This window comes from Eubalaena glacialis, chromosome X, assembly GCF_028564815.1.
Source record: "Eubalaena glacialis isolate mEubGla1 chromosome X, mEubGla1.1.hap2.+ XY, whole genome shotgun sequence".
Taxonomy (NCBI): Eukaryota; Metazoa; Chordata; class Mammalia; order Artiodactyla; family Balaenidae; genus Eubalaena; species Eubalaena glacialis.
In genome coordinates this window covers 75,894,432-75,913,049 of record NC_083736.1, presented here as the reverse complement: position 1 = coordinate 75,913,049, position 18,618 = coordinate 75,894,432, and the positions used below count along the sequence as shown (strand labels likewise).

Below are 18,618 nucleotides of genomic sequence, written 5' to 3'. Positions count from 1 at the left end.
AGGGACACTTCTCCAGGAGAAAAAATAGAGTGACTCAGGCTGTTGAAACGTCTCGTGGGCCTCTGCCATAGCTACAGTACCCTTCCCTCTCCCAGGCCTGAGTGAACCAGAGCCCTAATCAGCTGCTGCTTTAACCCCTTCCTGTCTGGGCAGGAAGAGATACCTGAGGGTGACTTACACACAGAGGTGTGGCCAAAACCAAAGCTGAACTCCAGAAGCTGTGCGAACAAAGAAGAGAAATGGAAATTTCTCCATGCAGCCTCAGGAGCAGTGGATTAAATCCCCACAATCAGCTTGATGTACCCTGCATCTGGGGAATACATGAATAGACAAAGAGTTATCCCAAAATTGAGGAGGTAGACTTTGGGAGCAACTGTAGACTTGGGGTTGCTGTCTGCAAATGATGTGTTTCTGATTTTTAAGTTTATCTTAGTATAGTTTTTAGCGCTTGTTACCATTGGTGTATTTGTTTATTGGTTTGGTTGCTCTGGTTTTTAAATTATTATTATTTTTTTAATTTGAATTATTATTTTTATTATTATTTATTTTCTTTGCCTTTTTACTCCCTTGTCTTCTGAGCCGTCTGGCTGACAGGGTCTTGGTGTTCTGCCCTGGTGTCAGGCCTGACCTTCTGAAGTGGGAGAGGCAAGTTCAGGACATTGGACCACCAGAGACCTCCCAGAGCACGTAATATCAATCAGTGATAGCTCTCCCAGAGATCTCCATCTCAACGTTAAGACCCAGCTAAACCAAACGGCCAGCAGACTCCAGCGCTGGAGGTCCCATGCCAAACAACTAGCAAGACAGGAACACAACCCCACCCATTACCAGAGAGGCTGCCTAAAATCACACTAAGTTCACAGACACCCCAAAACACACCACCAGACATGGTACTGCCCACCAGAAAGAAAAGATCCAGTCCCACCCACCAGAACACAGGCACCAGTCCCCTCCATCAGGAAACCTACGAAAGCCACTGAACCAACCTCACCCACTGGGGGGAAAACACCAAAAATAATGGGAACTACAAACCTGCAGCCTGCAAAAAGGAGACCACAAACATAGTAAGTTAAGCAAAATGAGAAGAGAGAGAAACACATAGCAGATGAAGGAGCAAGGTAAAAACCCAGCAGACCAAATAAATGAAGAGAAAATAGGCAGTCTACCTGAAAAAGAATTCAGAGTAATGATAGTAAAGATGATCCATGATCTCAGAAATAGAATGGAGAATATACAAGAAAAATGTAACAAAGACCCAGAAGAACTAAAGAGCAAACAAACAATGAAGAACAACACAATAAATGAACTTAAAAATCTCTAGAAGGAATCAATAGCAGAATAACTGAGGTAAAAAAAGTATAAGTGACTTGGAGGATAAAATAGGGGAAATAACTACTGCAGGGCAGATTAAAGACAAAAGAATGAAAAGAATTGAGAACAGTCTCAGAGACCACAGGGACAATATTAAAGGCACAAACGTTCGAATTATAGGGGTCCCAGAAGAAGAAGAGAAAAAGAAAGTGTTCAGAAAATATTTGAAGAGATTATAGTTGAAAACTTCCCTAACATGGGAAAGGAAATAATCAGTCAAGTCCAGGAAGTGCACAGAATCCCATACAGAATAAATCCAAGGAGAAACAGGCCAAGACATATCATTCAAACTATCAAAAATTAAATACAAAGAAAAAATATTAAAAGCAGCAGGGGAAAAGCAACAAATAACATACAAGGGAATCCCTATAAGGTTAACAGCTGAACTTTCAGCAGAAACTCTGCAAGCCAGAAGGGAGTGGCAGGACATACTTAAAGTGATGAAAGGGAAAAACCTACAACCAAGATTACTCTAGGCAGCAAGGATCTAATTCAGATTCAATGGAGTAATTAAAACGTTAACAGAGAAGCAAATTTAAGAGAATTCAGCACTAACAAACCAGCTTTACAACAAATACAAAAGGAACTTCTCTAGGCAGGAAACACAAGAGAAGGAAGAGACCTACAAAAACAAACCCAAAACAATTAAGAAAATGGTAATAGAAACATACATATTGATAATTACCTTAAATTTAAATGGATTAAATGCTCCAACCAAAAGACACAGGCTTGCTGAATGTTTACAAAAACAAGACCCATACAGGCTGTCTACAAGAGACCCACTTCAGACCTAGGGACACATATGGATGGAAACTGAGGGGATGGAAAACGTTATTCCATGCAAATGGAAACCAAAAGAAAGCTGGAGTAGCAATTCTCATATCAGACACAATAGACTTTAAAATAAAGCCTATTACAAGAGTCAAGGTACGACACTACATACTTATCAGGGGGTCAATCCAAGAAGAAGCCATAACGATTGTAAATATTTATGCACCAAAAATAGGAGCACCTCACTACATAAGGCAAATGCAAACAGCCATAAAAGGGGAAATCAACATTAACACAGAAATAGTAGGGGACTTTGAACCACACTTTTAACACTGAACAGATCATCCAAACTGAAAATAAATAAGTAAACACAAACTTTAAATGACACATTAAACAAGATGGACTTAATTGATATTTATAGAACATTCCATCCAAAAATAACAGAATACATTTTTGTCTCAAGTGCTCATGGAACATTCTCCAGAATAGATCATATCTTGGGTAACAAATCAAGCCTCAGTAAATTTAAGAAAATTGAAATTGTATCAAGTATCTTTTCCAACCACAACGCTATGAGACTAGATAGCAATTACAGGAAAAAGTCTGTAAAAAATATAAACACATGGAGGCTAAACAGTACACTACTTAATAACCAAGAGAACACTGAAAAAATCAATGAGGAAATAAAAAATACCTAGAAAAAAAAGACAATGAAAACATGACGACCCAAAACCTATGGGATGCAGCAAAAGCTGTTCTAAGAGGAAGATTATAGCAATACAATCCTACATCAAGAAACAAAAACATCTCAAATAAACAACCTAACCTTACACCTAAAGCAATTAGAGAAAGAGGAACAAAAATCCCCAAAGTTAGCAGAAGGAAAGAAATCATAAAGATCAGATCAGAAATAAATGAAAAAGAAATGAGGAAACAATAGCAAACATCAATAAAACTAAAAGCTGGTTCTTTGAGAAGATAAACAAAATAGATAAACCATTAGCCAGACTCATCAAGAAAAAAAGGGAGAAGACTCAAATAAATAGGATTAGAAATGAAAAAGGAGAAGTAACAACTGACACTGCAGAAATACAAAGGATCAGGAGAGATTACTACAAGCAACTATATGCCAATAAAATGGACAACTTGGAAGAAATGGACAAATTCTTAGAAAAGCACAACCTTCTGAGACTGAACCAGGAAGAAATAGGAAATATAAACAGACGAATCACAAGCACTAAAATTGAAACTGTGATTAAAAATCTTCCAACGAGCAAAAGCCCAGGAACAGATGGCTTCACAGGCGAATTCTATCAAACATTTAGAGAAGAGCTAACACCTATCCTTCTCAAACTCTTCCAAAATATTGCAGAGGGAGGAACACTCCCAAACTCATTCTACGAGGCCACCATCACCCTGATAAGAAAACCAGAAAATGATGTCACAAAGAAAGAAAACTACAGGCCAATATCACTAATGAACTTAAATGCAAAAATCCTCAACAAAATACTAGCAAAAAAATCCAACAGCACATTAAAAGGATCATACACCATGATCAAGTGGGGTTTATCCCAGGAATGCAATGATCCTTCTGCATATGCAAATCAATTAATATGATACACCATATTAACAAACTGAAGAATAAAAACCATATGATCATCTCGATAGATGCAGAAAAAGCTTTGACAAAATTCAACACCCATATATGATAAAAAGCCCTCCAGAAAATAGGCATAGAGGGAACTAATCTCAGCATAATAAAAGCCATACATGACAAACACACAGCCAACATCTTCCTCAATGGTGCAAAACTGAAACCATTTTCACTAAGATCAGGAAAAAGACAAGGTTGCTCACCCTCACCACTGTTATCCAAAATTGTTTTGGAAGTATTAGCCACAGCAATCAGAGAGAAAAAGAAATAAAAGTAATCCAGATCAGAAAAGAAGAAGTAAAGCTGTCACTGTTTGCAGATGACATGATATTTTACATACAGAATCCTAAAGATGCTACCAGAAAACTCCTGGAGCTAATCAATAAATTTTGTAAAGTAGCAGGATACAAAATTAATGCACAGAAATCTCTCACATTCCTATACACTATTGATGAAAAGTATGAAAAAATTTAAGGAAACACTCCCATTTACCAATGCAACAAAAAGAATAAAATACCTAGGAATAAACATACCTAAGGAGACAAAAGACCTGTAGGCAGAAAAGTATAAGACACTGATGAAAGAAATTAAAGATGATACAAAAAGATGGAGAGATATACCATGTTCTTGGGTTGGAAGAATCAACATTGGGAAAATGACTACATTACACAAAGCAATCTACAGATTCAATGCAATCCCTATGAAACTATCACTGGCATTTTTCACAGAACTAGAACAAAAACTTTCACAATTTGCATGGAAACACAAAAGAACCTGATTAGCCAAAGCAATCTTGAGAAAGAAAAACGGAGCTGGAGGAATCAGGCTCCCTGACTTCAGACTATACTACAAAGCTACAGTAATCAAGTCAGTATGGTACTGGCAGAAAAACAGAAATATAGATCAATGGAACAGGATAGAAAGCCCAGAGATAAACCCACGCACATATGGTCACCTTATTTTTGATAAAGGAGTCAAGAATATGCAGTGGAAAAATGATAGCCTCTTCAGAAAGTGGTGCTGGGAAAACTGGACATCTATATGTAAAAGAATGAAATTAGAACACTCTCTAACACCATACACAAAAATAAACTCAAAATGATTTAAAGACCTAAATGTAAGGCCAGACACTATAAAACTCTTAGAGGAAAACATAGGCAGAACACTTTATGACATAAATCTCAGCAAGATCCTTTTTGACCCACCTCCTAGAGAAATGGAAATAAAAACAAAAATAAGCAAATGGGACCTAATGAAACTTAAAAGCTTTTGCACAGCGAAGGAAACCATAAACAAGACGAAAAGACAACCCTCAGAATGGGAGAAAATATTTGCAAATGAAGCAACTGACAAAGGATTAATCTCCAGAATTTACAAGCAGTTCATGAAGCTCAGTATCAAAAAACCCAAAAACCCAATCCAAAAATGTACAGAAGACCTAAATAGACATTGCTCTAAAGAAGATATACAGATTGCCAACAAACACATGAAAGAATGCTAAACATCACTAATCATTAGAGAAATGCAAATCAAAGCTACAATGTGGTATCACCTCACACCAGTCAGAATGGCCATCATCAAAAATCTACTAACAGGAAATTCTGGAGAGGGTGTGGAGGAAAGGGAACCCTCTTACACTGTTGGTGGGAATGTAAATTTGTACAACCATTATGGAGAACAGTATGGAGTTTCCTTAAAAAACTAAATATAGAACTATCATATGATCCAGCAATCACACTCCTAGGCATATATCTAAGGAAAACCATAATTTGAAAAGATACATGCACTCCAATATTCATTGCAGCACTATTTACAATAGCCAAGACATGGAAGCAACCAAAATGTCCATTGATAGAGGAATGTGTAAAGAATATGTGGTACGTACATACTATGGGATATATCTCAGCAATTAAAAAGAACAAAATAATGCCATTTGCAGCTACATGGATGGACCTAGAGGTTTTCATACTGAGTGAAGTAAGTCAGAAAGAGGACAAGTATATGATATCACTTATATGTGGAATCTACAAAAATGGTACAAATGAACTCATTTACCAAACAGAAATAGAGTTACAGATGTAGAAAAGAAACTTTTGGTTACCAGGGGGGAAAGTGGGGAGAGGGATAAATTGGGAAATTGCGATTGACATATACACACTACTATGTATAAAATAGATAGCTAATAAGGACCTACTGTATAGCACAGGGAACTCTACTCAATACTCTGTAATGACCTATATGGGAAAAGAATCTAAAAGAGTGGATATTTGTATATGTATAACTGATTCACTTTGCTGTACACCTGAAACTTACACAACATTGTAAATAAACTATACTCTAAGAAAAATTATTAAAAAAGGAAAAAGACAAATACTGTATGATCTCAGTTATATGCAGGAAATTTTTTTAAAAAATGAAAACAAAAAACTGAATTACAGAAAATGGATTGGTTTTTGTTAGATGTGGAGAGGCTAGGGAGTGGACAAAATGGGTCAAAGTGGTTAAAAAGTACAAACTTCCAGTTATGAAATGAATAAGTCACGGAGATACAAGGTACAGCAGGGTCACTGTAGTCAATAATACTGTATGTATATTTGACAATGCTAAGAGAGTACATTTTAAAAATTTTCATCACACAAAAATATTTTGTAACTATTCATGGTGATGGAGGTTAAATAGACTTGTTGTGGTAATAATTTCTAAAAATAAACAAATATCGAGTCATTATGTTGTATACCTGAAACTAATATAGTGGTGTATGTCAATTATATCTAAATAAAATTAGAAAGAAAAAAATTAGAATGGAAAACAAAACACTCTAAACTTAACACTGGTTTTCTACTCCAGTAAGTGTAATATAAAGAATTCTTCATTCATAGTTGAAGAGCATGCCAAGCTTTACAAACATAATTCAAATATGAATTATTTTAATCCAGAAATATAAACAGAGCTGGCCCTGAAACAATGCACTAGCCTTATTTTTGTGTTGCTGTGAAAATCAGTAGGACTCCAGTCAGAGGAATAAGGGCATGGTTTTTCAAACTTATATTAAAAAAGACCTAAGATGCATTAACACAGTATGGTCATAAATATCTCACTCACAAGTGAGAAGGATACATATATTTTCTTTTCAGACATCAATTAGAATGTAACTTGCACTACTGTGACTTCTCCCCTTCCAAAATGCCTTGTTGTTTGTTCATTTTAGTCTAATATTGCTAGAGTAGAAATGCTTGGAAAAATGGATGTCAGAAAGCCCACTAGTGTGATAGGATCTGCAGCTCTTTTAGAGAGATCAAATTCTTAACCAATTGAATGCAGTCCAGGTGCTGCTTTTGAACTGTGGATACAGAAATGAAAAAACAGATCAGGCTCACTGTTGCATGAAGCCTGAATTCTACTGGTGAATATAACTAATAAACAAATGAATAAATATAGAATTTTATACAAAGATACATTCTATGAAGAAATATAAGGTAGGATTCAGGTTAGAAGAGTGACTGACAGTTGTTGTTGGAGGGGATAACATAGGATATAGTAATCAGGAAAGCCTTCTCTAAAGAGATAATATTTAAGCTGAAAAACTAAATGATGAGAAGGATTAGTTATACAAAGATCTGGGGAGAAGCATTCCAAGCAGAGGGAACAGCATATGCAAAATCTTGGCAAGAAAACAATCTTGGTGTGTATGAGAAACAAAAAGAATGTGGTTTGGCTAGATCATAAAATAAAATGGAAAACTGGTTCAAGATGAGGGTGGAAAATAGGTAGGAGCTGGATAATATAAGCAGTGAAAGGCAGGGTAAGCAGCCTTAGTTTATTCTGAATATAATGGGAAACCACTAGAGTGTTTTAAGCAGTGGAGAGTAGAAGTAGAAAGGCTAGTTAGGAACTCTTGCAGTATTCCAGCAAAGATTATGATGATGATTGGGACCATTTAGGTAGTAGTGATTGAGAAGGAAGGAGTGGACTGATTCAGGATATATTTTGGAGATAAGGTAGACAAGTCTTACTGATTGATTACATGTGGGGGATGAGGAAAAGAGCAGAATCATATATGATATCCAGATTTTAAAAGATTAAATGGGTGGATGACAGTGCCATTTATTAAGATGGAGAATACTGGGGAGGAATAGGTTTTGGGATGGGTTAAGAGTATTATTGAGATATATTAAGTCTGAGATGTCTAGTAGGCTCTACACTGAAATTTTCAAGTAGCCAATTAGATATAAGAATTTGGAACTGATTGAAAAGACCAAAGTTGGATATATTAATTTTGGAGTTATCAATACATAGATGATATTTAAAACTGTTGAATTGGATGAACTCATCAAAGGAGAATTTTAGATAGAGAAGCTCCAGGACCAAGTCTTAGATCATTCCGACATTAAAGGTGAGGAAGGGTAGGATACAATAAAGGTGGCAAAAAGCTACCAGTAAGTAGAAATAAGAACAGGAGAGCATAGAGTCAAGTAAAGTGTTTTTAGAAAGAAGAAGTGGTGGGTTTAAATGCTGCTGGACTATAGAATAACATGAGGAGAGAAGAGAGACCAGTATATGTGAATACAAGAAGGTATTTGGTAATTTTGAAAAGAGCAGTTTTAGTGAAATGGTAGGGATGGAAGAGCCTAAATAGATGGTAGCTATGCACATGGAAGTTTATTAAAGAGACTTGGTGTGAATATATACAAGGCCTGAACATACCCTGAAAGTTCTTTTTTACAGTTAAAATTAATCCTCGGCCCAAAGAATTTTGTTGTATTGTTTTCTTGTATTTTACTTATTTTTCATAAAAAAATGCTTTTGGAAAAGAATTCAGCTTTTTGAGTGTCCCTTTTTCTCATTTATCTTAAAAATTATCCACCAACATATTTTCATTCCTTATAAATCTTGCTCCTGTGACTATCTACCCATTGACTTAACCTCTAAGACTGAACCTTAAATAATGGAGTCATTACTCAGCTTTGAGTCTCAAAGCTGACATTTTGAGTCCACCAGGAGAAAAATGGACTTAAAAACCAGGCTTACTGAGAGAGATGAAAGGAATTTATAAATCCCTCCCACAAATGGAAAATATATGAAGAGCAAATGGAGGTCAATACATAAGGTTTTATTATAAACGAAGGATAGAAAAAACTTGGAATACAAGGTAAAGGGAGATTCCCACCAATCCAGAAGAGGAAATAGAAGCTCTCTGAGAGGGAAAAACAAAAATAGGGGGACAGGGAGGAAGAGGAGAAAGGGTGGGAAAAAATTAATTAAATATAAAGCTCAAGGTTGAGACCCAGCCATATCTACAGATGTTCTGAATTTAGCAGGACAGAAAGCATCAGACCTACCATGCTGAGAATAGACAACTAACACGGTGCAAAAGTAGAGGAAACACAGACTGATGCCCAGAAACCATGCAAATGAATTACACTTCAACCAAAGATCAGAGAGCCAAAAAGGGAGGACAACAACGGGAAGAGCAGCCCTTCCATCCAAAATGAGATGTCTAACTAAGCTTCCCCTTACAGCCAGGTTTTGAAGGAAGGGGGGTTGAAAGCGAGATCTTCTGAAGGAGAGAAATAGAAACTTTAAATTTACAGAGTATTTACCTCCAAAGAGATTGGATTAACCTTGAAGAGACTGCTATAAACCAAAGAAAATCTAGTTACTTCCAGCAAGTTAACTTTTTCCCCCCTAATTATCAATAAGAAAGACTGCTCATAAAGATATGGATTAAATAATTAAATATGGTTTTTGCATATCTGAATCCTAGTATACTATGTTTCTATCATGCTGTGTCTGAATTTGGTTGAGTTTTTACTATATTCAGCAACTGCCTAGGAAATGTCTTTATTTCTCACTAAAATCTGTCCTTTAGAATTTTTAGTCATTTTCCTTTTGGTTCTTTCATAAGTATAGAACAGTTAACCACTTTTGTAATATGACTCTTTATACAAATAATTATAAATATTTTCTTAAATCACAAGCCAGTTCTCTCTGCTCCAGTCTAAATATTATTTTTAACTTTTTGACATTTGTTTTGCAAATCTTTTGAGTCTTTTTGAAGTACTCTTCATCTTTCTCATCTGTGAGCCCCGAACTTGTCAATATTCCAGGAAAATGGAACTATTCTTCAGAGAACATATAAATTCAAATTTTAAAACTATCTTTCATTTTTAATCCAATTTTCTCTAAAAATAAAACAGGAGTAAACATACCAAAGGATCATATCTTGGCTTTGGAGGAGGAGGAGGCATCTGGCACCCACAGAGACGTTTGGCCCTAGGTGATGGCAGTAAAGGCTCACAGGGAAGTAGTGGTGGTCTTTCTCTTGATGGAGGAACTCTACCTGTACCTAATTTTTTCCCTTTTTCTTTGAATGTAGTCCTTTTGGATGGCATTTTGAAATTTCTCCTTGGTTCCAGTGCTTCCTTCTTTGAATCTGTAGATGTGGCATCTGATTCATCAACTCTCTTTTTAGGCCTAAGTTTATATAGTGACTCTTCAGATTCAGCATCTGAACTTTTGAATGTTTCAGGCTTCTTTAGGTTTTTCTTGGAAGACACATCAGATTAAGCATTACTAGACTCTAGGTCCTTCTTTGCATCCTTCTTGTTGGCATCGTTTTGAATCTTGCTTAACCTTCTTTGAATCCTTCTTGTCCTTCTTTGATTCCCAATCAGACTTGGTTTCAGTAGACTCTTCAGACTTCATTGCAGACTTCTTTTTGTCATCTTTCTTTGAATCTTTTTACCCATTTTTGTATCCCCTTCAGATTCAGAATCAGCATCAGTAGACACGACATCCTTCTTGGCATCCTTTTCCTTGTCATCTTTCTTTGAGTCTTTCTTTGCATGTTTTGAATCTACAGATTCTTCTGCATCCTTCTGGCCATCTTTTTTGTCATCTTTCTTTGAATCTTTCTTACCTTTCTTTGAATCTTTCTTTGCATCCTTTGAGTCTCCAGATTCTGCATCAGTAGACTCTGTGTCCTTCTTTGCACCCTTCTTGCTGTCTTTCGTTGCACTTTTCTTATCTTTCCTCTCATCTTTCTTTGCATCTTTTGAATCTTCAGATTCAGCATCAGAGCCCTTCCCCTTTGTATCCTTTTTTGCGTCCTTCTTTGGAGGCTTTTTTGAATTATTCTGTGAGTAGTTATTTAACCACATATCAAATTCCATGGGTTCAGCACCAGACTCCTCTAAATACATCATTAAATCCATATTTGAACTACTTTTTGAGCAAATCTCTGATTTGGCATCACAATTGTTCTTTGAGCTCTTATAATACTTCTTTGTACATATGGATTAAAAATCCATCTCCCTGGAATCCTTTGAATCTCTCTTATCTTTTTTTTTTTTTTTTTTGATCCTTTGAGACTGACTTAGAATCTTTGGATTCTGGGTTTGTTTCTGATTTGGACTTTGACTTCTTATATAGTTGACTTTCATGTGATGATTTTGATGGAGTTTTATCTGCTTTATTTCTTCTTTTAGGTTTCTCATTATTTACTGTTTTCTTGGATTCTAGAGTTGTTTCGTGTGGGCCTGTATCTTTCTTGGAAACTTTCTTCAAATTTGTTCCTTTTTTGTCATCTTTGGACTTTTTAGATTCTGCCTTTTTGGAATGGGTAATAAGAGCATAAGAATGCTTGAATGAAGCCTGTCTCTGGATAGTTAAATTAATAGATGGCCTTTGACATTTTTTTCTTAAAGAATGTATTATCCATATGAGCTGGCTTCTGAGCTTCATCTAAATTTCTTTTGTCATGTCTCTGAAAAAAATTGGTTAGAATAATGATAAGCATTTTTTGAATGAGTTATATCTTTTTATATTGAAACATAAAAATAGTCTAGCTTTTAAATAACCATCTATTTAAATTGTTTTTTTTTTCCTTTTCAACATTCTATGTGTGTTTGTGTGTGTATGTGAGATAACTCCACTTTTTGGAAATAAAATGAATTTAGGAGGAACCTTAGAATTTCCTCAGTGATTAATATTAGGATCAGAGCAAGCCCACATGATCCATGACATTTCAGGTCCTGTCCTCATAATTGATAGTATGTTCCTTTTGGACTCCTACAGGAGAGAGATCTTTTGGAACATCTAATGTACCCTTCAGCCCCAAGTCAGATCAGAAATAAGCTGATGCCCTTGAAGGTTGTCATGATAATTCTTATGATAGGCTAGAATTTTATAGGCTTCAGGCCTAGCCTGATTTCTACATCTACTTTCAAGGTCTCTGAACAGATTGAAAGCCTAAGATCCCTGCTGTGAAATACTGCCAAAAACAAAGACATAAAATAAAACAAATGTTTTATCCACATTTCTTAGTGTAGCAATAGTGTATTTTTTTTACTCCAACCCAAACATTTCTCAAATCTGGTTGTCATAGTGGCCACATAGACTAATTTACATTTACTTCTTATATTCCTTCAACTATCCATTAGGGATATAACCAGTCAGTGAAACTGTTATATGGAATTAAAAGAAGACAATGAAGAGAAGCATGAAACTTTGATCTCTACAGATGTAACAAATGACCATTGAATAAATGCATTGACTGTGACCCTGCTTTGGGAGATGCTTTTAAAACATATTTTGATATCTGGGAGACCTCTGTAGGCTAGCTTTTCTTTTTGTTAGTTGATAGAATAACTTCACTTTATAGAAGCAGTAGAAAACGTGAATCTCCAAGTATCTAGTATTTGAATGCCAGATTAAAGAAAATGGAGAGGCCCTGAAACCTCATTAAGATTGGCTCCTCAAGCAGTGAAATTGAGACTGTGATTAAGAATCTGCCAACAAACAAAAGCCCAGGACCAGATGGCTTTACAGGCGAATTCTATCAAACATTTAGAGAAGAGCTAACACCTATCCTTCTCAAACTCTTCCATAATATAGCAGAGGGAGGAACACTCCCAAACTCATTCTATGAGGCCACCATCACCTTGATATGAAAACAAGACAAAGATATCACAAAGAAAGAAAACTACAGGCCAATATCACTGATGAACATTGATGCAAAAATCCTCAACAAAATACTAGCAAACAGAATCCAACAGCACATTAAAAGGATCATACACCAAGATCAAGTGAGGTTTATTCCAGGAATGCAAGGATTTTTCAATATACGCAAATCAATCAATGTAATACACCATATTAACAAATTGAAAGAGAAAAACCATATGATCATCTCAATAGATGCAGAGAAAGCATTTGACAAAATTTAAAAAACATTTATGATAAAAAAAAAACTCCAGAAAATAGGCATAAAGGGAACTTACCTCAACACAATAAAGGCCATATATGACAAACCCACAGCCAACATCGTCCTCAATGGTGAAAAACTGAAACCATTTTCACTAAGATCAGGAACAAGACAAGGTTGTCCACTCTCAACACTATTATTCAACATAGTTTTGGAAGTTTTAGCCACAGCAATCAGAGAAGAAAAAGAAATAAAAGGAATCCAAACTGGAAAAAAAATACTAACGCTGTCACTGTTTGCAGATGACATGATACTATACATAGAGAATCCTATAGATGCTACCAGGAAACTAGTAGAGCTAATCAATGAATTTGGTAAAGTAGCAGGATACAAAATTATGCACAGAAATCTCTTGCATTCCTATACACGAATGTTGAAAAATCTGAAAGGAAAATTAAGGAAACACTCATATTTATCATTGCAACAAAAATAAAAAAATACCTAGGAATAAACCTACCTAAGGAGACAAAAGACCTGTATGCAGAAAATTATAAAACACTGATGAAAGAAATTAAACATAACACAAACAGATGGAGAGATACACCATGTTCTTGGATTGGAAGAATCAACATTGTGAAAATGACTATACTATCCAAAGCAATCTACAGATTCAACACAACCCCTATCAAACTACTAATGGCAGTTTTCACAGAACCAAAACAAAAAAATTCACAACTTGTAACAACAGACCCTGAATAGCTAAAGCAATCTTGAGAAAGAAAAACGGAGCTGGAGGAATCAGGCTCCCTGACTTCAGACTATACTGCAAAGCTACAGTAATCAATACAGTATGGTACTGACACAAAAGCAGAAATATAGATCAGTGGAACAGGATAGAAAGCCCAGAGATAAACCCACACACATATGGTCACCTTATCTTTGATAAAGGAGGCAAGAATATACAATGGAGAAAAGACAGCCTCTTCAATAAGTGGTGCTGGGAAAACTGGACAGCTACATGTAAAAGAATGAAATTAGAACACCCCCTAACACCATACACAAAAATAAACTCAAAATGGATTAAAGACCTAAATGTAAGGCCAGACGCTATCAAACTCTTAGACGAAAACATAGACAGAACAGTCTATGACATAAATCACAGCAAGATCCTTTTTGACCCACCTCCTAGAGAAGTGGAAGTAAAAACAAAAATTAACAAATGGGACCTAATGAAACTTAAAAGTTTTTGCATAGCAAAGGAAAACATAAACAAGACAGAAAGACAACCCTCAGAATGGGAGAAAATATTTACAAAGGAAGCAACTGAGAAAGGATTAAGCTCCAACATTTACAAGCAGCTCATGCAGCTGAATATCAAAAAAACAAACAACCCAATCCAAAAATGGGCAGAAGACCTAAATAGACATTTCTCCAAAGAAGATATACAGATTGCTAACAAACACATGAAAGAATGCTCAACATCATAATCATTAGAGAAATGCAAATCAACACTACAATGAGCTATCACCTCACAGCGGTCAGAATGGCCATCATCAAAAAATCTAGAAATAATAAATGCTGGAGAGGGTGTGGAGAAATGGGAACCCTCTTGCACTGTTGTTGGGAATGAAAATTGGTACAGCCACTATGGAGAACAGTGTGGAGGTTCCTTCAAAAAGTAAAAATAGAACTACCATACAACCCAGCAATCCCACTACTGGGCATATACCCTGAGAAAACCATAATTCAAGAAGAGTCATGTACCACAATGTTCATTGCAGCACTATTTACAATAGTCAGGACATGGAAGCAACCTAAGTGTCCATCATAGATGAATGGATAAAGAAGATGTGGCACATATACACAATGTAATATTACTTAGCCATAAAAAAGAAAGGAAATTGAGTTATTTGTAGTGAGGTGGATGCACCTACAGTCTGTCATACAGAGTGAAGTAAGTCAGAAAGAGAAAAACAAATACCATATCTAACATATATACATGGAATCTAAAGAAAAAGAAAAATGGCTCTGAAAAACCTAGGTGCAGGACAGGAATAAAGACACAGACATGGATAATGGACTTGAGGACATGGGGAGGGGGAAGAGTAAGCTGGGGTGAAGTGAGAGAGTGGCATTGACATATATACACTAACAATTGTAAAATAGATAGCTAGTGGGAAGCAGCTGCATATCACAGGGAGATCAGCTCAGTGCTTTGTGACCACCTCGAGGGGTGGGATACGGAGGGTGGGAGGGAGACGCAAGAGGGAGGAGTTATGAGGATATATGTATATGTATAGCTGATTCACTTTGTTATAAAGCAGAAACTAACACACCATTGTAAAGCAATTATGCTCCAATAAAGATGTTTAAAAAAAAATTGGCTCCTCTTCTAAGACTCAAATTTTATATGTTGTTTTGTGGCTGGTAAAAATTTCCTGAGAGATCCCTCCAGTTGCAACATTAGATTCTCCAGCTTACCTAGTCTATGAGGTTTATAATGCCTTTGAAATTGAGAACCACATATAAATATGTTTTATCTGAAGTAGTTGGAGGCAATCTGCTATACAGGGAATTATAAATTTAGAAATATCTGCTTCCAATAGGTAGTAAAATTCAAATTATATATATATTATTTATACTTATATATTGTTGTATCATCTTAAATTTAGTAAAAAATGATCTTAATACTTACAAGAACTGCAATTTGTGTTTCTGAAGGTCTTAATCTCTTTTTACTACCTGCCTGGGTGGTTTGGGAAATGTTAAAGTGAAGTATTGTTGATTCCATAATTTTCTGCTTGATTCCCTGACTGAAATGAGAGAGAATAATAAACAATTTGCAGTTAATAGCCAGACTTTCATCAGCTCTGAACTATTCTTGAGCACGAAATATATTAAGTTAAACTAAGTTATAACTCAAAATATAGCTTTCCCCCCTGGAGTTTGTAGTTTATTTGCATAATAGTTAGGAAAGATAAAAACAGATTTCTCCATTTAGCACCAAATTAAGTTTAAAATGACATTTGTAATTTTATTTTCTAGATTAAACCAATTATCACAGTTACTTAAATCATAATAGTTACAATAGTACAATCAAACTGTAAGAATGGAAAATAGAGAAAAATTCACTGTTTCAATCAAAACATCTCCATCATCTCCACTGTGTTGTTTTTTTACTTTATGTCATTTTGGTTAGATTGCAGCAAATATAACTTCTTTTTCTATAATCCTAATAATAGCTAGCACAATCCCGAGCATAGTCAGTAAAACTCTCGATTCCTTAAACCTAAGTGCATCTTTTAGTTCTCCTCTGACCTCAATGACCTCCCAAGCCATAGAAATTAGGGCCATAGACCCAAATGCTACATGCAGTTCTGAAACCCTTATTTAAAGAAAGGGAATGAAGGTTGTCTTTTCGTCTTGATCATGGTTTCCTTTGCTGTGCAAAAGCTTTTAAGTTTCATTAGGTTCCATTTGTTTATTTTTGTTTTTATTTCCATTTCTCTAGAAGGTGGGTCAAAAAGGATCTTGCTATGATTTATGTCATACAGTGCTCTGCCAATGTTTTTGTCTAAGAGTTTGATAGTGTCTGGCCTTACATTTAGGTCTTTAATCCATTTTGAGTTTATTTTTGTGTATGGTGTTAGGGGGTGTTCTAATTTCATTCTTTTACATGTAGCTGTCCAGTTTTCCCAGCACCACTTATTGAAGAGGCTGTCTTTTCTCCATTGTATATTCTTGCCTCCTTTATCAAAGATAAGGTGACCATATGTGTGTGGGTTTATCTCTGGGCTTTCTATCCTGTTCCACTGATCTATATTTCTGCTTTTGTGTCAGTACCATACTGTATTGATTACTGTAGCTTTGTAGTATAGTCTGAAGTCAGGGAACCTGATTCCTCCAGCTCCGTTTTTCTTTATCAAGATTGCTTTGGCTATTAGGGGTCTTTTGTGTTTCCATACAAATTGTGAAATTTTTTGTTCTAGTTCTGTGAAAAGTGCCAGTGGTAGTTTGATAGGGATTGCATTGAATCTGTAGATTGCTTTGGAGAAAATATTTGCAAATGAAGCAACTGACCAAGTATTAATCTCCAAAATTTACAAGCAGCTCATGCAGCTCAATATCAAAAAGAACAAACAACCCAGTCCAAAAATGGGCAGAAGACGTAAATAGACATTTCTTCAAAGAAGATATACAGATTGCCAACAAACACATGAAAGAATGCTCAACATCATTAATCATTAGAGAAATGCAAATCAAAACTACAATGAGATATCATCTCACACAGGTCAGAATGGCCATCATCAAAAAATCTGAGGGAGGGGCAAGATGGCGGAAGAGTAAGACGCGGAGATCACCTTCCTCCCCACAGATACATGAGAAATACATCTACACGTGGAACTACTCCTACAGAACACCCACTGAACACTGGCAAAAGACGTCAGACCACCCAAAAGGCAAGAAAATCCCCACGTACTTGGGTAGGGCAAAAGAAAAAAGAAATAACAGAGACAAAAGAATAGGGACGGGACCTGCACCAGTGGGAGGGAGCCTTGAAGGAGGAAAGGTTTCCACGCACTAGGAAGCCCCTTCGAGGGCAGAGACTGCGGGTGGCAGAGGGGGGAGGCTTCGGAGCCACGAAGGAGAGCGCAGCCACAGTGGTGCGGAGGGCAAAGCGGAGAGATTCCCGCACAGGGGAGCGGTGCCGAGCAACACTCACCAGCCCGAGAGGCTTGTCTGCTGAGCCTCTGGGGCGGGCGGGGGCTGGGAGCTGGGGCTCGGGCTTCGGTGCTAGCTGGGAGGGAGTCCGGGGAAAAGACTGCAGCTGCCGAAGAGGCAAGAGACTTTTTCTTGCCTCTTTGTTTCACGGCGTGCAAGGAGAGGGGATTCAGAGCGCCGACTAAATGAGCTCCAGAGACGGGCGCGAGCTGCGGCTATCAGCGCGGATCCCACAGCAACAGGGACGCAGAGGGAAAAACGGAGAGATTCCCACACAGAGGCTCGGCGCCGAGCAGCACTCACCAACCCGAGAGGCTTGTCTGCTCACCCGCCAGGGCGGGCGGGGGCTGAGAGCTGAGGCGCGGGCTTCGGTTGGATCCCAGGGAGATGACTGGGGTTGGCTGCGTGAACACAGCCTGAAGGGGCTAGCGCACCACAACTAGCCGGGAGGGTGCCCGAGAAAAAGTCTGCGGCTGCCAAAGAGGCAAGAGACTTTTTCTTGCCTCTTTGTTTCGCGGCGCGCAAGGAGAGGGGATTCAGAGCGCCACTTAAACGAACTCCAGAGACGGACGCGAGCCGCGGCTATCAGCGCGGACCCCAGAGACGGGCATGAGACACTAAGGCTGCTGCTGCCACCACCAAAAAGCCTGTGGGCGAGCACAGGTCATTCTCCACACCGCCCCACCCGGAGCCTGTGCAGCCCGCCACGGCCAGGCTCCCATGATCTGGGGACAACTTCCCCGGAGAGCGCACGGCGCGCCTCGGGCTGCTGCAACGTCACGCCGGCTTCTGCCGCCGCAGGCTCGATCCGCCTCCTCCGTACCGCTCCCTCCCCCCGGCCTGACTGAGCCAGAGCCCCCAAATCAGCTGCTCCTTTAACCCCGTTCTGTCTGGGCGG

The 18,618-nt window shown here is 37.4% G+C and overlaps 1 protein-coding gene across 1 annotated transcript in view; it reads right to left on the bottom strand.

The window, feature by feature from the left end:
• Nucleotides 1–18,618, bottom strand: part of CYLC1 (cylicin 1) — a 140,647-nt gene that overhangs the window by 32,082 nt on the left and 89,947 nt on the right. Inside the window, 7 exon segments of the mRNA XM_061178168.1 lie at nt 10,006–10,404; nt 10,406–10,539; nt 10,542–11,154; nt 11,156–11,516; nt 11,518–11,561; nt 15,694–15,749; nt 15,752–15,811. Of these exon segments, the coding sequence (XP_061034151.1) occupies nt 10,006–10,404; nt 10,406–10,539; nt 10,542–11,154; nt 11,156–11,516; nt 11,518–11,561; nt 15,694–15,749; nt 15,752–15,811 (1,667 nt within the window).